Here is a 23750-nt window from a genome sequence, read left to right on the forward strand (position 1 = left end):
ATCCATCACATTCACTGAACTACAGATATGGATACTCAAGTTTCCTACAGTATCTATATTATCGTAACATCAGTAAGGTGTTGCAGTACCTAATTCTCTGATCCAGTACTCTTCTCTTTGTCTGTGAAACGGTGTAATTAATGATGAATTATTGGTGTGGTAATAATTTTTTTTCTAAAATGCGAACTTTAATAGAATTTCCTGAATTGTCAATTTGGTTGAAATGTTGGTAAACGATTTGTTGGTTTTAATATCGTTCACATTTGACCTATGTCTATTCATTCGGGTGTTTAATCTGCTCTGTGTTTTGCCTACATAAATCAAACCACACAAAATACACTCAATTCCTAATAAGTGTACATATGGTGATAATATAATTTTATAGTTTTAAAATTTGTTCATCTCTTTACAATCATAAGGTGGACGTATGTTCCAATTTCAAAAAGAGGGCACTCAGAAAATATTATTAATTATATGTATTGCATAAAGTACTTGCTAGTAACTGAATATTTTTACCACAACTTTGCATGTTTTAACTGGAATATGTATAAGTACAAATAATATAAAAAAAAATGCATGTCTTTACGAGGATTTCTGATCCATGTTTGCGTGTGATGTGAATACTGATGGTGGATGTTCATGCTATTACAAAGTATATCACAAGATTGAGCTTTTTGTTAAAGTGTATTATTGAAGTGCTTTGCTTTGAGCTCAGTTCATTGTTATGCAAAGGCATCGTTTGTGAAATAAAGATTTGACCGAGAACTCACAGCTGCACATGATCTGCTGCAACATAAGACGATTGAAAATGTCAGCACATAAAATTGTACCATCCATTCAATGTATTTAATGTGAGATTAAAATATTCTATTTACAAATAAACGTCACTCTTTTGTTTTGTCCAGAAGCCAAAAAGCAAAATATTACCAAACATAGCAACTAGTGCTACTTACAATATGATGCTAGGTGGTTTTGTAACACTTTTAAAAAAAATCTGTTCTTAGTGCAAAATTACATATTTGTTGGGTTTTATTTTCGTGATTACCACAACTTTATACGTTTGACCTGGAAGATTATAAAACAATATTAACTGTTGTATATTTAACATTTATACCCTTATGTTAGTTTGTTTTGTACACACGTCGTTGTCAAAATAATGGAATTAAAAGCTAATGTCATACAAGTGAGAGGTTTAGCAAGCTATTAATCCAGGTTCAATCCACCATTGTTCTACATAAGGAAATGTCTGTACCAAGACAGGAATATGACAGTTGTTATATGTATCCATTCGTGTGATGTGTTTGAGCTTTTAATTTTACCATTTGAATAGGGACTTTCCGTTTTTGATTTTCGTCTGAGATAAGTATATTTGTATTTTACTTTATTCATACTGAAAAGTTAGTATGTAACTGAATATCTATCTTTTTATTCCTTTTGTCCCTCAATCCTGTTCCTATCTAAAATAATTTGAATCAGTGTGTAGGAGTTATTGGTATCTGTATTGGAATCTACCGTATTTGATATATTGTCATTGCTTAAAACCATAACTTATTATCATAGAAACGATTTTCACATTTGACAAAACCTTATAGTAATGATACTATGAAGATCCTGAAAAAAACCAGTTTTATGTGGACAACTCAGGAAAGAAATGACATCAAAAGAACATATATAGATCCATACAAACATTACATGCATACAGGTCTCGGACTACTTAATCATTTGCCAATCTTTCCAATCTTCCCCTTCTTTACGTAAATCTCTCCGGTGTTGGAGCACATTCAGCTAGCTGTGCTCCCTTTAACGATTCATATTTAAAAATGCTCATGTATTCACGTAGAATTTATTTCAAAGTTAAAATAATGAAATTAATTTCTCCAATGTACATGTAAAGTTGCACATGCACAAAATTCAAATGCAGGAAGGTTCATATTACATTTGTATATACATCATGCACTCGTAGTACGTTAGCCAATATGTGAACAATGTAGATTTGACTTTTAAAGCAATGGATAGCTAAATAAAATCCATGAACGGTCGGCACTGATTTAAAGTCGTTTCTCTTCCAAGGCAGTCTCGATATTTCTGTCTTCTTTTTATATTAAACATTACAATTCAATATCAAATAAAAGACCCTGCTTTTTTCAGTGTTTAGTACAGGTCGGTAGTAACTGTGCACAACAAAGAACCTTTTTTTTTTTTTTTTTTTTTTTTCATTAAAACTAAGTTTTATTAACATATTTACATTTGTTAATATATACATCAAATACCGGTACCTTATCCCGGCCTCGTTAACATTAGTATAATACATCTAAAATTATGGTTAATTATGTTAGTACACAAATTTTCTTAAATCCGGATATAATTCATGTCTTTGACTGAATGATTTTCTAAACTAGTATCTTTGTTTACAAAGAAGGTAGATTAACACGTGCAGTGCCAACTTCCGAAGCAAGGTTGTCGGCTCTCCGGACATTCCCGAAGTCCTGCGTTTAACACAACTTCCGAAGCAAGGTTGTCGGCTCTCCGGACATTCCCGAAGTCCTGCGAGTTTATGAGCTTCAGTCCTTGCTTGGAAGTTGCCGAGTTTATGAGCTTCAGTCCTTGCTTGGAAGTTGGTGCAGTGCATATATATATGGAATATAAACTAATAAGTGCTTTTTATTCAAGGAAATGTTTCCAAAATATTTGTTTTGAAAGGATTATTGATATGCCGTTATCTTTTTCTGTTGTATATATTCGATTGATATGCAAATGCATTTTGCCAAATATGACTACAGTAAAATCGGATGCTATTTTATCAATTGAAGGTAATTGTCATTTATAAATGTCAGATTATAGATTGTAACGTTATGTCTTGGATAACGTTAAACTGGTGGGGGAAAAAATATGAGTGGACAACAACAAAAAGAGACGAATAATATATAGTACAAGTAATAACCATGAAAACATAACAAATACATATAAAAACAACAGCTGACTGTTGTATGAAAATACAGTCAAATCTAAACTCACAATTTATAAACACTATAATTTGCATGCACATACATAACCAGGTAGTTATACGTGTGCTGTGCTTGAAGAAAAATTACAGTATAATCTCAATATTTCAAATCAAATATTTACATGTATATACATAAACATAAACAGGTAATTATACCTTTGCCATGTTTGAAGAAAATTACAGTATAATCTCTGTATTTGGGTGAATAAGTCAGACATTCAGTTCATTAAATTGCTTTAAAAGTCTGTCAATTTTATATCCTAAAAAGTTTCTTATTTCAATAAAAGTTCTGATCTCTTGTCTTAATATTTTGAGTGGTTGTATAACTTTTATTTTTTTGTCAGACATATAGTATACTTTATATATTGTGTAACTAATAATAGTTAAAAGTAAATTGAGTCTATAGTACTCTTTATCATGTATTTTATATCCAAAAGCTATGCTTTTTAGATTGATAACATGTCTTCCAATATTTAGTTTCTTAAGAATTTGTTGTACTTTTTCCCAGAATAATTCAAAATATGAACATTTGAGGAAGAAGTGTTCATAATTCTCTATTTGTTTACAGTGTAAGCAGGTGTCTGTTTCTACTATCTGCCATTGTTTTAATAGTTGATTACAGGGAAGTATATGATGAAGTAGTTTCCATCTAAATATTTTATATCTATTATCATCTAAAAATGTAAAGATAAATTTTAATGTTTCATATGCTAGATTAGTATTTTCTAGTGTAAAGTATGATTTCCATTTTAAAAAGCCAATAGGTGTTTGCATTTCCTTTGTTTCTAGTAAGAAGTTATAAATATCATGGTTATTTAGGGTTTGAATAGGCTTTTTGTTTATGATGTTCAGATTTTCTTTTATATTTATATTGACTTGTGTATGTTTAGAAGGTGAATTTTTGATGATATTGGTCCACTGTTTTGGAATAGCTTTCTTCAGTTTTGTGAGCTCAGCTATACAGTTTTCCTTATTTTTTAGTTTACTTAGTATGATATCTGAGGATATATTTCCATCTTTATCTAATAGGTCATTTATAACCAGAATGTTGCTTTGTATCCAGTTTTTAAACAGTAAACATTTATTGTTGATGTTAATATATTTATTGCCCCATATTATTTGTTTCCTTATTTCCCAAAACAATGTAGGCTTTTGTATAGTTTTTTCTTTTACTTTTATCCAGGTCTTTATTAACTGCATATAAAACTCTGGGATTTGTTTTATAATATTTTTTTCAATAATATTTATATTGGCTATATTCATCTTGAATATTAAAAAATTATCTCCTAACTTATTCAAAAAATATTTTGGAATTATCTTCCAATGTTGCTCATCATTTTCTTCAAACAATAATTGTTTTATCCATTTTAGTTGAATTGTTGAAATATAGGTATCTATACAAATCATTTTTAATCCCCCTTCCGTATAATTTTGCGACAAATTATCTCTTTTAATCATATCTCTTTTCCCATTCCATATATAGTTATATATCATAGTTTTGATGTTTTGTATAAAATCTTTTGGTAATATCATGTTGCTTGCTATATATGTTATATTTGGCAGTATTAGAGACTTGACTACAGTTATTCTTCCTAGCATACTTAGCTTTCTTTTTGACCACATGTTTATAATTTTTTCAATTTTATCAGCTTGTTTTTGACAATTAAGTTTTTTGCAGTTTTCTTTATTATAGCCAAAATAAATGCCCAAACTTTTTATAGGTTCTTTCGTCCAATTGATTCTTTCGAATTTATCTTTAGTATGTTTAAGTCTGCCTAGCCAAATTCCTTCTGTTTTAGTTCTATTTAATTTTAATCCTGAGAATGAGCCAAATGTTTCTATTAAGTTCATGACTAAAGATATTTCCTTTTTGGATTTTAAAAATAAGGTTGTGTCGTCAGCCAGTTGACATATTTTTATACTACAGTCTTTTCCATTTAATTTAATTTGGAACCCTTTGATATTTTTCTCAGATCTAATTCTGCATGCTAATACCTCCACCGCTAGTACAAAAATCAAAGCGGACAACGGACATCCTTGTCGAATTCCGCGACAGATCTGAAAGGGGTTTGATATCCACCCATTATTTACAATGCACCCTGATATACCATTGTATATAGTCTCAACCCAGTGTATAAAATCTTTTTTAAATCCAAATTTTTTTAATGTTTGTATCATAAAAAACCATTCAATTGAATCAAAAGCTTTTGAAAAATCTAGAAATAAAATTGCTCCTTCAACATTGAAGTTTTCAGCATAGTCAATAACATCTTGTATTTGTCTCATATTAAAACCAATGTATCTATTTTTTAATTATTTTATTTATTATTATTACTTTTACTGTTAAGTCTGTTTTTGTTATATCAACTTTACGTAAGTCTTCATTTATGTATGCCGTCATACGACAAAATTATTTTTATGTCTACCTGTGCGAATTTCAAACGCGCATTTTTAAACCAGTAATGAAACCTTCTATCATTATGGGTAGACTTTACATAGATAAATTCAGCCGTATAAGAAAAGCAAAATGAGAATGTTAAATTAATGTATGCCTTTTTGTGCTTCTTTGTTACATTTGTTGTTTATGTAGAGATATTAAGATGATAACACAATATTGACTGTTGTACCCCTATTTTTGACATTTTTACTCTTTGAGTATGTTTGTTTTGTTCATGCATCGTTGACAATTTAATGGAATTTGATGCGACTGTCATATAAGTGAGAGGTTTAGCTAGCTATAAAACCAGGTTCAATCCACCATTTTCTACATTAGAAAATGCCTGTACCAAGTCAGGAATATGACAGTTGTTACCCATTCGTTTGATGTGTTTGGACTTTTGATTTTGCCTTTTGATTTTTGATTTTCCTTTTTGAATTTTCCTCGGAGTTCGGTATTTTTGTGTTTTTACTTTTTACATAGCCTTTCTGGTCTGCATTAATAATATTGGGTAAAACTTTTTTTAGTCTTTGTGCAAGTGCATAAGCAAGAATTTTAACATCTACATTTAGTAAAGTTATTGGCCTATAGTTATCCAGAGATTTTGGATCATTCTTTTTAAAGATCAATGAAATTGCCCCCTTTTTTTCCGAATTTGTTAAACTTTTCTTTTTATATGACTCATTATATACTTTGGTTAATATCTTTTGAATTTGGGTCCAAAATTTTCTATAGAATTCTACATTAAGTCCATCTAAACCTGGTGCTTTATTAAGTTTCATTTTAAACACTGCTTCTGTAATTTTTTCTGATGTCACAAGCCCTTCTAAGCTATAACTGTCTTTATCTGAGAGTTTTTTTTCTATTTTAGTATTTTGAATATACTCTTTAGTATGTAATTTATCTGGATTTGATGATTTATATAGTTTTTCATAATATTTTACTTCCTCTTTTAAAATTTCTGTTTGGTCTGTTATAGTATTGCCTTTATCGTCATATAATTCTATTATACTTTTATTTATTTGTCTTGATTTTTCTAAATTCAAGAAAAAAGCAGTATTTTTTTCACCTTCTTCTATCCATTTTGCTCTTGACCTTATTTGAGCTCCTTTAGTTTTTTCAAGGTATAATTGATCTAATTGTTCAGATATATTATTTATCTGCGAAATTAATACAGAATTATTAGTACTTTCACTTTGGTCTAATCAATATTTAGCTTATTAAGGTCGTTTTCAAAAGTTTGAATTTTATCTCTTTTTTGTTTTGCTTTTCTTTTGCACAAATCTAGACTAATGTCCCTTACTTCAGATTTAAAGTTATCCCACAGTATACCTATATTTTCTGTCGTTTTTTCCTTGTTTTCGTAATATTTTATTAGTTTTTCTATATTACAACAGTAGTCTCTATCGTTCAGTATTGATGAGTTTAATTTCCAGTATCCTGTTCCTCTGTTTACTTTTTGAGTTCTGATTTTTAATGAAATACCGTTATGGTCTGTTGATTTTAATATAATAGGCCTTATATCTGCTTTGACTATTTGTGCTTTACATTCCTTACTTACAAGGAAGAAGTCGATTCGAGTTGCTTCTAATCCTGATTTTCTACGCCATGTATATTGAATTTGTGTTGGGTTTTTATCTCTCCATATATCTATAAATTTGAAATATTTTATGAGCGTTTTAAGCCCGTGAACTGGTTTGTCAAATTTTTTTTTTGTTTTTTTTATTTTTTGTATCATTAATTTTTAGAATGTCATTAAAATCTCTTCCCATTATAATTTGGCCTAAGCTATGTTCTTGAGTCCAGTCTTTTACTTTTTTAAAGAAAGCATTTCTTTTTTTTGCTATATTTGGTGCATATATATTTATAAGAGAATAGATATTATCTCCTAGTTCAACATTAATTAATAGATAACGTCCCTCCTGATCTTTAAATTCATTTATAATGTTATATTTTGTTTGTTTTGTGAACCAAATTGCTACACCCCTTGATGCGCTACTACCCCAACTATGAAAGATTTCTCCAGGTAAGTCATTATTTAAATTGTCATTCATACTTCTGGTAAAATGTGTTTCTTGCATCATTAAAATTTGACATTTTTGCTGTTTGCACCACTCAAATAATCTTTTTCTTTTTTCAGATTGCAGTAAACCTTGAGTGTTTACAGAACATATGTGAAGTGGTTTAGGAGCCATTTGTGTGAAAAGTTAAGTTTGTTTATTTTGTTTATTTTCCTTCATTATTTGTTTGTTCTTTCTGTTTATATTTTTTCCGCTAACGTACCTTTCAATTATTGTTAACTCTGTGCTTAATTTAAATGACCTAGTTTGTTGGACTTCATAATATCGCAAGTGTGTATTGACACAGTCACGTGATGAATGTACATATAAACAATACCACGTGATATTGCTATCATGTGACGTTTGTAAATAAAAACAATACCATGTGTTTTCTATGTTAGTTGATTCAAGTTTGTTTATTGTAATGGGGGTTTTACTTAAGTTCTGATTTTCCCCGTGTTTAAATACCATAACCAGTATGTATCTTGTAACAATATTTTTCATACTTGCATGCAACTTAGCAGCATTTAAATTTAAATGTATACACTTGTTTACTAACTTATTTTTGCATACAATACAAATAATGTGACATCTTTTTGTCGCATTGGTTTCATTAAACCACATGCAGACTAAATATTTTTGTATATTTTTTTTGTATAAACATAAGAACATTGTTAATACAATGAGATATTTACAATTTAAAAAATACATTGTTTATTTAATGTGTTATTGTGTCATATTACTTTTCTTGCAGTTACTTTTTCTGCTTTTTTGAACAATTTTCTCTTTGATGTAATTCTTCTGGAGGTGTTACTGGCGACTTTTCAAATACGTTCAAAAGGCACTTCACATTTGTTGACTTTGGTGTTTTTGGTACTGTTTCACTAGTTGTATTTGATGTTTTAACAACATGTACATAGTCTGACATATTACTTTGTGTTTGATTCTGTTTTTTTGCTTTCTTTTTTTTACGTCGTTCGTCATTTCTACCGATATTGTCTTTTGGGGTCTTTTGGGTTTCCTGTGGAATTGACTGATATGGATTTACAAATTCTGTGTCACTTAGGTTTTGTGTCGCTTTCTGGTTTTCTCTATTATTTTGCTTTTCCTTGGATTCTGTTGATTTACCATCAGTTTCATTTCCTTCTACATCTCCTGTTTGTGCGCTTGATGTTTCGTTCTCTTTCTCTTCCTCAGATTCTGAGCTTTCTGTATTGTCTTGTTCATCCTCTGTGAACAAACCTTCTGTGCACGCGTCTTGTTTGTGACCAGACTTCCCACACCCTTTACATTTCCAGTCGTTTGTACATTCACCAGCTATGTGTCCTTCTTCAAGACACTTTCTACAGATTATTTTCTGGTTGTTTCCTGGCTGTCCATAATGTATGATATTTGCAGCATACTTTCCTATTTTTAGAAATCTTGGAAGAGGGTTTTCAAATTTCAGGCAAATGATTATACGGTCTCCTGTCTGACAGTTTGTATTCAGATCTTTGTACCTTAACCGTTCTCTGTAGTGTGAAAGTATTTTGATGTTATATCTTTCAAAAACATATAGTATCTCTCCGTCGTCTGCGGATAGGCGTATATCTTTAACTCTGACTCTAATAGTTTCTTCTTTATCATATTCTGTGAAGCGAGGATTTCTGGTATAGATTGTCATGCTCTGACCTCTAATAGAAAGTCCTTTGGATATGAGTGTTTCTCTATCACTTTCTCTATCTAAATATATTCGCCATAGACCTTTGACGCGTTGCAATCCTCGTATTGCATGCTTTTTCACTACTTGAGACAGGTTATAGAACATTTCTGTGTTGGAAAAGTTCCAGTATTTCTTCTCTATGGATTTACCGGCAAACCACTCTTCTTCTAGAATAAATACTGGCTTTTGTGATTGAAAGTTCGATGATAGCCCTACTGGATCTTCAACTTTTTTACTTTGTGTCTCGGTCCTCACGGCCTCGGCATAGGACGCCATTTTGTCGTTGTCTTTGTGTTCAGTTTGTTTATCATTTTGAGTTGCCATTTTTTACTTTATTTTGATTTTGTATGTAAAAACTTTTTGTTTCCCACCTTACAATGATCAATGTTTATGTCATCTATATCGTTTTCTGTATCAAACTCTTCAGTTTGCACTTGTTATACACTTTTTCTTTCTCTCGAGTCACTTCGTGTCCTTGGAGCAAAAGGTGCGCTCGAAAATTTCAAAGAACCTTATGTGGAACAGTCAGACATTTATTGACCAGAAAACACTGTCGAACATCCAAACATACTATCCACATTGATCGGTGTCCACACTTGTTTAAAATTAATGCCATATTGAATAAAGTGTCAATTTCTAATTGTTAGTTGTTTATATTATATTGACGAAGGAGGCGAATCGTAGTATTATGATCATTGCATTCATTGAATATGCAATAAATAGATTTATAAGGTTTTCCCAAAAATGCCGCGAAAAAAACTGCTTCAATATCAATTTTTGACGTTTCAAAAGTCATAGCTAATAATTAGTAAAGGAATTAAGCACTCGTGCAAAGCCTAAAAATCTAACTCATAAACCTTACTTAGCCATAGACTTCACTGTAAAATGATTTTATTAGAAGCAATTTCGTGAATTTACACAACTTTTTATTCTTTCTGTGTCATATTAATTTAGTTTTAACATTTATCACATTTAGAAAAAGGAGTTACGTGTGATTAACACTGTGTCAGAGTTCAATGTATCTGTTTTCTTAAGACAAAGCTGTAACGTTTCCCCTTTTCATTGTCTTTCTTCAATAACCGACAATACGGTAAGGTGTTTTCCCATTGTCGAAACCCATTTTGTTGTCTGTAATTTCTTGCATCCGTTCCTTGAACTGTGGCAGTTGTTGTCTCGTTTGAAATCATACCACATCTTTACATTATTTTATAGTATATACTAAGTCATGAAAAAGCATGGTACAGTTAATCTTGTTGATTTATTTTGTTGATTTACAATTAGATAGACGTTGGCAGAGGAGCTGATGTTGAATGTCCAAAGCGATTAACCAGAGTCTGGAAACTGTTAATATAAAATAAAAGATACTTTGATAAATAATATGTATTTATTAGATATAGCATATTTCCTTGAATCAATGTTGCTTCTCAATGTTAAATCTTATATTGAATTTTAGAAAAAATTAATACAATTTATTCACATATTTGTTTTTTTTTCTTGAGCGGCATTATTCAACAAACAGCTGTGTTTTTGTTTTAGCTAGCGTCAAGTAGTAGAGAGCACAACTTCATATTGCATGTACCAGTCAGTCTAACTTTACAAATAAAGACAACAGTATAGTTAACCGCTGTTCAAACTCATAAAACCATGGACAAAAAACAAAATCGGGGTAACACACCAAAACCGAGGGAAACAACGTATTGTTTGTTATTGTTTATATGTATTTATCGATATTGTCTGGTCAATTTATCCTTTTTATGTGTTACAAACGTCTCAGATGTTCGTACCTGACTAGTTCAGTAAACCTTTCATATTATAATTAATTTCATTGCAAAATCTTGGTATCTTTGATAAATTTTTATGACAATCTCAATATTGGTGAACCAAAAATTGTAAGCACATTGATAAAGGAATAGAACCTTATTATGAATTAGACAGGTTGGACTTAAAATATTGTGACTGTTCCGGGTCTGACAGATTTATTATGAGTTGCATGTATTTTCTATTCGCAATTATTAGTCTAATGGTGTTTCATGCACTGTACGATCTAATTTTTTTTAACTTTCAATTATGTCGTATAAAATATCAAATCAACAGAATGTTTTAATTCATTAAAAAATTATTTTATCAAAAATGTGATAGAGTGTACTCAAATTTTGTTTTTAAATCTCCAGGACATACATACTAATCAGAAGCATAAAAAGCTTGAGTTGACATGCAATATACAACATTCATACATCTTTAGCATGCTACTAAACATCTTTCCTGTATTATGTTTACCTTTTACAAATCAATGGACATCCGAATTGAAGGAGATGATCTGCTTGGATGAGTGTGTGACATTCAGTTTCACATGCCTGTTCAGTTGCATCAGTACCTACTGTACCTACAATCCCGTCTACTAATGTTTTCAGTTCATCAGTTTGGAATAGCGTATCTAAAATGAGAAAATAAATCTGTCACAATTCTGTTTAATATATATTTATATCCTAAATCAACAGGAGAACCAAGCATATTCATTGCAAGAACCCATTACATATACTTGCTCTGATTTAAAGCTTGAAGACTGTATGTTGACTTTCAGATGCCATCTTCTTGTTTTTATTTTGGGTTGTTTTCTCACTGATATAAACTCATTATGTCTTTTACTCATAAAAATTATATTTAAACCTCATATGACGTCCCGATATTTCTATTTATATATGTACAGCAGCCGTTAAACACATTTAACAGATTATATGCACTTGATTGAATTTGAAATTTTGATTCTATATAAAAGTTTCGAACTTTGTCGATTTGGTCTTCAAAATGTGTGTTGACATACAAAAACTGTCGGTGTATGCCGACAGAACATTCAAACCCCAAAAAATGAAATAAAAACAAATTTAACACGACTATAGCTTTATTCACGATGAGTTGATTTAACTTGTTTTTATTTACGATAAATTTGGAATAAAAGAAGATAAGGGAATAATCCAGCAAAAAAAAAGACGTTAAGTTCATGATTTTCACAATTTCATCAATATCTAACCAAATATTTCATAAGATATTTTTTAATACAAACAGTGTACATGTTTACACTATTGGTCAAGATAAAAACTGTCAGAACAGTCACATTAACATGAATCAAAAATATTGTCAAAATGAAAAATAAAATCAGTTAAAACTGTCATACTTCGTTTCATTCACTACAAATTTCAACATTTTGAGAGTAAGAAAACAAAAAACAATGTTGGATTTAATACTCCGAGTTGTATTTTGCTCAATAAGTATCAAACATTTTAGAAATGTTGAATTTAAATGATATTTCACCTAATTATAAGGTTGACACATTTGGAGGAGAATCATATACTTTGAATTACATTTCAATCCAGCGCATCACATTTTTCTAAATCATGTGTCTAAAACATATGATTATTGTTTTAAACAAAGTAAGTCAGATGAGATAAAAAAAAAAGTCATCTCAGGCTACAAAATTTCTTTTAAAATCTTCGAAATGTGCTTGCTTTATAGCTTAAGAATTATAATTCATTGTCACTTTTTCTTCCAAACACTACCACTTACTCTACATTTTAGTGACAACAATTAAAAACAACACAGTTGTTTCCTGTTTTGTCATTAAGTTGTACACAAATAAAGTAGTTACTGAATTATCCAATACAGGAAATTGTCAGGTAGATTATTCAGGAACGTTAACACCTGAATATTCTAATGCCCATGATTTACAAGACCCGAAACCAAGGGAAGAGCTTTATCATAAAAAAAAGACCTAAATATTAAATCACCTTTGACTGAAGAAGTTAAAACTTCAGTGTCTTAAAGAGAAAATCACTGCCATGTGAGCACTTACCGAAAATAAGTCTTTTCTGTGGTGTAGAAAACACTACTGGTAACAACATCAATAAAGCAAAAGCAAGTTTCATCTTCAAGGTTGTAACTGAAAGAATATAACAAAAGTAATTAAACGTTAAAATCAAACCAAATACAGTGTATAATCCAGACACTTTGGTACTATATTGAAATAACATTAACGGTACCAATGTTTTCTACACCAGATGCGCATTTCGACAATACATGTCTCTTCAGTGATGATCGTGGCCAAAATATTTGAAATCCAAAGCTTATATATATAAATGATGAAGAGCTATAATCCAAAAAGTCCAAAAAGTATAGCCAAAGAAGTGGGGGCAATAAGGCCCTTATTTGGCCCAAAAATTACTGCAAATTTAAAAGTTATTATACATATTTTTAAATTACTGAAAACTTGACTAAGGTATAAGGTACTAAGAAAAACAAAACAAATTTGACATCGAACAAGTTACCATGGCAACGAATCATGACCTAATTTGCATATTTTGTTAAATTTCGTGATTTTCCTTGTTTTTTCATCAAATTTTAAGTATATTTTAGATTGGAAAAGTATGTGCTCACCCAAGAAACAACTTTAAATTTGGTGAGATTATGCCAATAGTTATAAAAAAGCTTCTGATAAATTATTTTTTTGTTTCTCGGCTGCGCAGGATGTTTCCTCAAAGAAAATAATGATAGAAAATTGCATAAATTCTATATTTTTCATTGTTTTTGTGAAAACAATACATATTATGACGTAATTGTGACGTCAGCAGATAAAAATCTTTCTGTTTTTAATTTATATTTCTTGACCCTATGCATTTCTAAACATTATTTGCCAATTTGAAATGGTTATCAAACATTTTATTTTCTTGGGCCAAAACTAGGCCTTGATGGGAAGTTTCATTGTTCAGACACTAAATAGCAAATGTTCAAGAGAGAATGTTTCGGCAAAAAGTTATAACGATAAACATAATTCATATATAATGTGATTTAATATAGCAAAAAGTAAAATAACAAAAATACTCAACTTAGAGTAAAATTAATTCGGAAAGTCCATAATCACATGGCAAAATCAAATAACAAAACGCATCTAAAACGAATGGACAAGACTTACTGTCATATTCCTGACTTGGTACAGGCATTTTCAAATGTACAAAATGGTGAATTAAACCTGGTTCTATAGCGCTAACAATAATATAGCAAATAAAGGAAACCGCAGGCTGTAAAAGTTTATTTTTAAATCGGTTTGAAATGTTTAGATTGGAATAAAAATCCCCAAAAACCTACCTCATTTCTCCGATATCAAGATATGCTTGAACAAAATGGTTAAGGTAAAAGATACTTAAAAATATACTAGAATGTAACATGGAATTTCATTATGGAACTATAGTCCTCTATGGGCGGATTTTATTAATGATTAATCATTAAGTGCAAAGACATCGAAATGATCGTACATATGTACAAAAAAGTATGACGATCTATTTTGTAAAGATGTAAAAAAAATAGTTTGAACCAATTGAAGACGTGTGACGACAATTTGAAAATAAACAAATAATGGAGGAATAATTTTTTTTTCAAACATATATAGTGGCATAATTCATCCCTTGATTGTTTCCAGTTTTTTTCTTAAAGAGGGACGAAAGATACAAGAGGGATAGTACAATTCATAGATAAAAATACATTGACAACACTATGACTAAAATTGAAAAAGACAAACAGAGAAATAATCGTTCACAAGACATAAAACATAGACAAGGGAATAAAATATGATGTTTTATTGCATTTAGTATAGGAAGATTTTTAAGTTACAAAAATAACGAAAAAATATTAAAGTAGTGATACATGTATAGGATAGTTTACGATAATCCATGTTCATTCACATAAGTACTGTAAAATGTATGCAAAATATGAGAAGCTGATAACGTTTTTTTTTTCATTTTTGGTACAGACAAATAGCATCAAAAGCAATTGTGTTGTAATAAATGTAATAAATGTTGAGATATTTTTGTTTCAATGGAAAATGCATTCATGAGTCAAGTATATTTCAGCTCATCAAAAAAGCTAACAAATAAACTTAGTGTAACAGAATACATGTACAATATTTAGGAAAAAGTCTTACCTGCTTGCAATTAAATGTAGTGTGAGACAGTATAAACGCACGCTTTGTCTTTTATAGTATTTCAAACCTCTTAGTATCGATAACCTTTATATCATGTTCGTACTTTAAAATGTGGTCACCTATTATCATACAGACATTCTACTTTGCCACATAAGTTGTACGCATGTAACAATTTTGATGTGTATGTTTTATTCCCTTTTTTCACTGTGAAATATGCTCTTGTTTTCAAACCTCCAACATAACAAATATCAGACAAAGAAGGTTCATATAGAAAATTGGTTTAATTTGTATGTTCGGATTACAGTGTCACGTCCATTTTCGGTTAACTTGTTCACATTTTGGTTTAGACGCTTGTTGAAGCCCGCCGAATTTTTGCTGTGTTAAAGACTCTTTGATGAGCTTATGTATTTTGTTGTGGCTCCTTAGTCGAATTGTTGTCTCTTTGACACATTCAACGTTTCTACTCTTCATCGTTTTAATTCTCAATTCTACTTGAATATTGGTGAATCAGGACGAAGTATTAAATCTGGACGAACAGTATTTTCTGCGATCGGTTATGTCTATAATTTTAAAAGCGTGCTTGTCATCATAACATACTCAATCAAACAAAGACTTTCAATATGACTTCAACATCCACTGACTAAGGATATACATTTTAATTTCATTGATAAAAAAAATCAAACTAAGGTTTTTAAAACTGCCTCATAGCAATGTTGACCGTAGATGACGATTGATTAGCTGCTGGTTGCTTAACGTCTTAATGACGTTATACGGTATCGATTGTATTATCTAACGATTTATCAGTGTTAGGTGTCAGAACCCCTACTAAAGACATAGCATATCTGCAATAACGAATATCGAATCGCTGAACCATAGAGTCTACAGAAGAATTATTTCTAGGTGCATAGCGCCCACATCATCTTCCTATCTTGGTACCTTCAATGTTTTCTCACTTCAGCTATTGTCGTAGCTCAAGTTGAATTTGTTCTTATTGTCTCGTTTTGATTTGACAACAAACTCGACTGTATCTGTCATTTGAATCCTTCTGTAGGCCAATGAAGTTTCCAAATTGATTCGCTAGCATCCCCAAAAATAGTTATGAACGAGTATTATAACAGTATAATCCGTTATATTGTGAAGAATTCTTTTAATACAATCGTAAAGGGCATTTCTTTTATTCCATGTTCACTCTTTTTAAACTTCTTTCTCTGTTTTGTTTCGTCACATGAAAGATCCTTGAGTTGTTTTAATATATGTAATGTGCATCTCTATTCATATTACAATCGAAAATTAATATTGCCTCCTGTTCCATATTATCTAACATCATTTATTCAAGAATATTGTAACAAGAAACTGAACCATGTTCAAGGATATTGCAACAAGAAACTCAACCATATTCAAGGATATTGCATCAATGATATAGGACTAGACTTTTGATGACTTGCACAATAATGATAAATTGTCTTCAGTAATATCCGGTAAATTGAGACGCACAGGCAATTTATTCCTTAGATATAATTCTGGAGCCATCGGTTAGCTGTGTGTCAATAACTGGAGGTCAAATCCGAACTTGTCAAAGAATAGACAACCAATCAGAAAACGATGCGTCTGTTTTGATACAAGAATGTGTATTGCAATGATGTAACAAGTTTATATAGACTAGATAATAGAAGGAAAATTACTGGATACTAATAATTTTTGGGTAACGAATAATGTCGAGATATCTGTATTGCAAACGTTCTACTGAATAAAATTGTGTGTTTTTATTTTATAATGTAGACTGGTTAAACTATCTGTCAATTATCGGTGATTCGAAAAGTAAAAACAGCGAAGTAGAAAAAGCAATGGAAAGCAAAAAGGTAAATCACAAAAATACTAAACTTAGAGGAAAATCAATTCGGAAAGTCCATAATCACATGGCAAAATCAAATAGCAATGCGCATAAAAAACGAAAGGACAAGAACTGTCATATTCCTGACTTGGTACAGGCATTTTCAAATGTAGAAAATGGTGGATTAAACCTGGTTCTGTCGCGCTAACCCTCTCACTTTAATTACAGTCTCACCAAATTCCGTTATATTTACATTGATGCGTTAAATAAACAAACACAATAAATAAAACAGTCAAAATATGGGTACATCAGTCATCATCGTACAACAATTTAAAAGGGACAATTTAACAGATCACAAAAACATCTACTATCTACGAACACATTTGTTGATTTGAGTGTCTGACGTCAGAAGATTTTATACGTCACATAAATTTGTCGTTCAATGTGCATACAAACAATTTTAAAATTTACAAAGGCAATGTTAGCATACAGGGTTAAAAAGTCAAAAGTATGTAAGAATAAAGGATGTCCGGTAAGGACCGATTTTGGTCTCAAATTTCAGGATCATCAGACGAAAGATTTTGACAACTTTTTAACACTTTAAAAGTGTCTATTTTATTTGATGATATTAGTTTACGTGAAATATTTTAACCGATTCAAGCACAAATATGACAAATCAACCAAATATGCCGAAAAATGTCACTTTTCAGATGATTTTTGTCAAAAATGAAAGTGGCCACATCCATGTTCATCCTCAACCTATATATATCATCAAATACAACTTACATTTTAATTTTAAGGATGAACACGAATGCGGCCACTTTCGTTTTACACGAAAACCGTCTAAAATTTAACTAAAATGCTAGATTTGTGAAGATTTCAGTGATTTAGTATAACTAATTGGTGCTAGTATCCGATATATCTGCATTGTATTGTCAGAAAACAGCCAATATTTGTGTAGCAGAAGCTCTCTACTGTCCAATAAATAACTAAAAGTTTACATTTTAACAATTTTGTAATACTGCTATATTTTTGGGCCAAAAAGGGGTCTTACCGGACAAACTCCTTTCAGAAATAGACCGAGATTTTTAACTAGTCCAAAAGTTATAAATAGAATTTATAAGAATCCACAAATAGTTAAATCCACTACACGATTGAATGATTTTAGCGTGTGTGGTTCAACGTATATTGTAATTCATAATAGAAATATAATAAAAGTACCGAGCAACACTCGGGAGCAACATCAAACGAATATCACATAAAACCAGTAAACAGTAAAAGTAATATTAATAATAGAACAAAGACAAATGAAAGAACTATAAAACACGTTGTTAAGATGAAAAACAACATCAGTACGCAGAATCCACATAGTTGTGTCACAAGCTACACGATAGCATAAAGAAAGACACATGAGAGACCATGGGGGCTTTTTGTTCTTTTTTGTTCTTTTGGGGCATAATCAAGACCGAGTAAACGCATATATGAGAGATTCAACATTTCTACTTTTCATAAACGATTCGTCAACTGATCGTTGTTTATCACACAGGGGACCTAAATATCGCTTTAGTATGAAATTCAAAACAGTGTAGCTGCGGCCATTGATTGACCCATCAAAATCATCCATTGACTGGGACAATTTACGTGAACGTTTGTCTGTAACAACCACTGTTCATGACGTACCTACGATAGACATTTAAACTGTGGGGTCACCAAGGTTTCTTAACGCCTTTAATTATAAAATAATTCGAAAAATTAATCAGGAATAAACTTTGTGTTTTGATTTATATAATTGATATAAATCAAAATATCGTGTTATTTCTAATTAATTTTTCGAATTACTTTATTTAGGTTTTGAGAACCTTTGGTGACCCCATAGTTTAAGTTTCTTTAAAAAGTACATAGTGAGCATTGGTCGTTACATACACACGTTCACCTAAATTGTCCCAGTCAATGAATGATTTTAATGTGTCAATCAATGGCCACAGCTACACTGTTTTGAATTTCATACTATTTGTTAATTTCAACCGCATATCAAAGACGATTAGTTGCTTGCAAACGTATCCAAATACATCGTCATCAATGATAAGCAACTGTGTCGATTCTTATACATCCTAGGCTTCCAAATACGCACGTCTTTGCCTTTGAGCATTGTTGATAAAGGTACTTTCTGGCTTATGCAATTTTTAAGGTGGTTTTCATTTTTTTTTTCATTTTTTTGTTGAGCATAAGTAAGCCCATTCTTTATGCGATGGAATCTTTGTTTTTCTCATATAGATAGTAACAACTATCAGACTATGAATCAGAGAGCAGGCAAGACTATCTTCCATACTGGAAAACAAATGAAACAGTTTGAAAATACTTTATGAAATGTAACTATTCTCGATGCAAAGCTGAATGCAACACATTAAATAAGAACATCTTTTATACTTGAGTTTCTTACTAGTTTGCAAAAGGTGGATCCCCTGACTTAACGACTGTTCCCACCTTCTGTTTACCCTTATTTTAGACGTTCCCGTTTTATTGACGTTTAGCGTACCAAAAAAGGGGAACGATGTCCTGTTTATTTTATCCCTTAAGTGCTCTGGTGGGTTTTTATGTAAATTATGCTTGAAAGGATATTGAAAGTTTTGTATATAATAAATTGTGAAGCTTCAATTACATGAGCCGTATTTGGCACAACTTTTTTTTGAAATGTTGGATCCTCAATGCTCTTCACATCCGTACTAGTTTGGCTTTATAAATATTTTGACATGAGCGTCACTGATGAATCGGGGTACCTTTGATAACTTTCAACAAATCTTGTTATCTGTTGTACATGTAAAAGTAAGTAAATATTAATAATGAGTTTCTGTGCTATATATTTCAATCAGTGCCTTAGCTATTTCTATTTTAACTCGACACCAGGAATGACACACACATAGTAGATTTTTTTGGCAAATAATATAGCAACCAGTAACCATTTATGAATACTGTAAATGAAATAAATATGACGGTCAGATTGATCCTAGATAAACTTTGCCTGGAGGATTTAGATTAAATTTAAACACAGGCTGAAGATTTTGAATCATTTCCAGTAGGTGACAATGGCGACCTCTATCCAATTACTTTGTCCATATAGTAAACTGAATATATATGACAGCTCGTTTCGACTCTTGATTCTGAGTCAAATCTGACCAACTAATTAGTCAACTCGGACCATTCGTTGTTATAACTAAGACAGTATTGTAATAACGTACATTATAAATGATTAAATGTTATATTTTGCATGACAGTATTATTATATACATGTTGCCGAATTCGTTTAATGTGAATTCAAATTAGTACTCATCTTTGTCAATTAGTTATAAAATTTACTTTACAAATTGCCAGGTAGAAAGCGTCTTTTTCAAAATGAATTTGTTGAATTCAATATTTATCATTTTTGTTACTTAAAAGACTGTCAACTCGGGTCGTCATTTTAAAGTGTACTCGGATAAACTTTGACATATATAGTATAAACATAGAGTTTGGGTTATTTATTTGACAATGTATCATTGCTACGTAACTGCATTTGTAGAGGAAGTGCCGTACAATAATTTCGGTAAGGTTAATTTAAATTTCTACTGCATCATAGTGATTTTATAGTTTGAAAACAATCTTCATCAGTTGTTGTCGGGCATTTTAAAGCTGACTATGCGAAATGGGCTTTGCTCATTGTTGAAGGCCATAAGGTGACCTATAGTTGTTAATGTCTGTGTCATTTTGGTCTCTTGTTGACAGTTTCCTCATTGGCAATCATACCACATATTCTTTTTAATATTCATCAATTCATTTAACAAACAAATATCCTTTAATTGAATTCGTTATTTATTATATTTGCTGCTTAAAATCTCATATGATTTTATCTTTAGTAATATTTGATTAATAGTCATTTGTCTCTTTCGTCAACAACGGGACAGAACTTTGGAAGAGAAATGAAGATACCGAAGATAAAATCGAAAACAACGAAAAACATACAAACAAAGCTAATCACTTCATAAAGGGCCAAGACTGGCCAACATAACCATCAATAAAAAAACCAGTTTGATCTCTGGTATCTAGGAAGATTCTGAATAATATTCAAAGATGAGAGAATAACTCAGTTATAAAAATCTCCTATCTCCTGATCATACAGGTTATAATTAGACCGTTGGTTTTCCCGTTTGAATGGTTTTACACTATTAATTTTGGGGCCCTTTATAGCTTGTTGTTAGGTGTAAGCCAAGGCTCCGTGCTGAAGGCCGTTCATTGACCTATTATGGTTTACTTTTATAAATTGTTATTTGGATGGAGAGTTGTCTCATTGGCACTAACACCACATCTTCCTATATATATGTACAGTTCTTACTTGTTAAAACATATCTTTAAGATGTTATGGCAATTAGCTTACATTTTTTTTCACCTTGTTTAAAGAAAATGGTCTCTTCAAACGGATTAAAAAAACAAATTAGACAATTAATCAATTAAGCGGAGAAATAAAAAGAGGAATAAGGGAGGGTAGAGATTTCATAAAACGTGTTCAATCCCGTTGCATTTTTTATCCTGTCCCAAGTCATGAGCCTCTGGCCTTTGATAATCTCGTATGTTTTTTTTCAAATTACAGTTCATTTGTATGTTTCTGAGTTCAGTCCTACGTTCATTTTCAATTAACAAGTACCAATGTATTTCTAGGAGCTAGCTGAGCCCGTCTCCGGGCGTGGGATTTTCTCTGTGAACTGATCAGAAAGTATTCGCAGCCATCTATACTGTCTGGGTTTCATTTTTGTTGATAGTCGATCGATAGCCTATTCAGACATGCGTCCACTTCATTTGAACTTTGGTGGATAGTTGACTTATTGGCAACCATACAATATCTCTTTATTTATATAGATAAAGTAATTCATAACAAAGCACGGTGCAATTAATGTTTTTGATATTTTGTTGTTGCTTAACCACTAAGTAGGCATAGGCATATAGACAGATGTTGCATGACAAAAGATTAAACAACACGTAGTCCACAAAACTTATGTTAGATAATACAAAGAACAAGATAATGTTAGTCTTGAAGATTTATTTTTGTTGTATCTAAACAGAAGTTGGGGCAACTGTTACATGTCCAAATCGGTGAACCAGACTCTGGAAACTGTTGGTATAAAATAAAAAATAATTTGAATAAATAATTTAAATAAATAAATATGTATACATATATATCTGGATTATAATATGTTCCCTTGAAGTGCTGTTGATCTTAAGTAACATTCATATTGAATTTAAGGAAAAGGGAACATGAATGTTATTTTTATATTTTTTTGTATTCTTAAGCGACAGTATAGTCACCAACAGCTGTGGGAACCTTAGCTAACGTCCAAGAGTAGCAAGCATATTTTGATGGTTGTTTATAAAACTGTATGCAGTCTTATTGTTCAATATTAAGGAATGTGTTGTTAAGTGTTGCTTATATGTACTAGTATTTTGTTCTACATATATACTGTGTGGTCATGTTATTCTTTATATGTGCTATCCACCTTTCAAATTTTCATCTTAAAATATTTAGATTGTTCTGTCAGAATTTCAAATTTTGTTATCAAAATGTTTGTATTTTCTATTACAACTATTGGTTAAGAAGGTTAACTTGTGTTTCAAAAACAGTTTCACGTGCCGTATATTAGATTAAATACTTTAAATTATGTCTTATAAATACATTCGATGAACAGAATATTTTGAATAGTTTAACAAATTCTAGATACCAAACGACAAAGACAGAGAAATGTCTAAGAGTTCACCAAAATTTAGTTTATTTTTCACAAAAACGATACACTCAGTTGCATTACAAACTTGAGGTGACGAGAAATATATCAAATTACTAACACATACTTTCAATGATAATATACAAATCCTCTTAAATGTTAAAAAAAGAATATAACCAATATATGTTTACCTTTTACAAATCAAAGGACATCCGAATTGAAGGAGATGATCTGCTTGGATGAGTGTGTGACATTCAGTTTCACATGCCTGTTCAGTTGCATCAGTACCTACTGTACCTACAATCCCGTCTACTAATGTTTTCAGTTCATCAGTTTGGAATAACGTATCTAAAATAGAAAGAAAAAATCTGTCACATCTTTCTTGAAGAGTAACTTCCTCTTAAATGTCAATTTGAAAACATTAAAAATCAAACAAAAATAATCTACACTTGTAAAAATATTAATATTTAGAAATTATAATCTTATAAATTTGTTCTTCTACATGCAAATCACATTTGTTGTCTGTATTTCTATATCACATTTTGCTAACTAGATTGAAAATCTTGACCTTAGATTCTCTTTTTTTGACAATCAAAGATGGCGAAAGACACACATACCACATTAAGATGTTCCGAATTTCCTATCAATATTATATTTGATAGTATTTATCTACTGTAACAGTAAACCTTCATAAGGACAGCAGATGGCTTTTTCCAAGGAATTTAAATCATTAATGGTAGAGCCCTTACTTTAAATTTGAAAGTTTAATTCTTGATTGCTCATTCGACGATTTTTAAATATTTACAATAAAGTTTGAATCAAGCAAAAAAGACGATAAGTTCATAAACTATATATAACTAAATTTATAAGTAAATGATATATAGTTAAAATAAAAAATAAACCTTGAAGAGTTAAATTTCAAATATTTCAAAAATTTCCAAAATAAAAACTGTTAGAACGATGACGTATGATTGCACTATACAAATTGTCAAAATGAACATGTA

General features: G+C 30.7%; 1 protein-coding gene and 1 long non-coding RNA gene across 2 annotated transcripts; both read right to left on the reverse strand.

The window, feature by feature from the left end:
- Positions 1–10442: 10442 nt before the first annotated feature.
- On the reverse strand, positions 10443–13135 carry LOC139518526 (uncharacterized). Its single transcript, XM_071310027.1, has 3 exons — positions 13051–13135; positions 11481–11637; positions 10443–10544 (listed from the first exon to the last, which is right to left on the reverse strand). The coding sequence occupies exons 1-3, from the start codon at positions 13121–13123 to the stop codon at positions 10481–10483; spliced, it is 294 nt and encodes a 97-aa protein (XP_071166128.1). The 5' UTR covers positions 13124–13135; the 3' UTR covers positions 10443–10480.
- Positions 13136–22055: 8920 nt separating this feature from the next.
- Positions 22056–23100, reverse strand: LOC139518527 (uncharacterized). Its single transcript, XR_011663395.1, has 2 exons — positions 22938–23100; positions 22056–22142 (listed from the first exon to the last, which is right to left on the reverse strand). It is a non-coding gene; the product is annotated as an uncharacterized lncRNA (long non-coding RNA).
- Between the last annotated feature and the right edge of the window lie 650 nt (positions 23101–23750).

Source organism: Mytilus edulis, chromosome 4 (genome assembly GCF_963676685.1).
Source record: "Mytilus edulis chromosome 4, xbMytEdul2.2, whole genome shotgun sequence".
NCBI lineage: Eukaryota > Metazoa > Mollusca > Bivalvia > Mytilida > Mytilidae > Mytilus > Mytilus edulis.

Bases quoted from the DNA above. Each gene is read 5' to 3' on its own strand.
- LOC139518526 (XM_071310027.1), bottom strand. From the start codon at position 13,123: ATGAAACTTGCTTTTGCTTTATTGATGTTGTTACCAGTAGTGTTTTCT. The intron at 11,638-13,050 runs GTAAGTGCTCAC...TTCTCATTTTAG, and splicing joins ACAGAAAAGACTTATTTTCG to ATACGCTATTCCAAACTGAT. The intron at 10,545-11,480 runs GTAAACATAATA...TTATATTAACAG, and splicing joins TGTCCATTGATTTGTAAAAG to TTTCCAGACTCTGGTTAATC.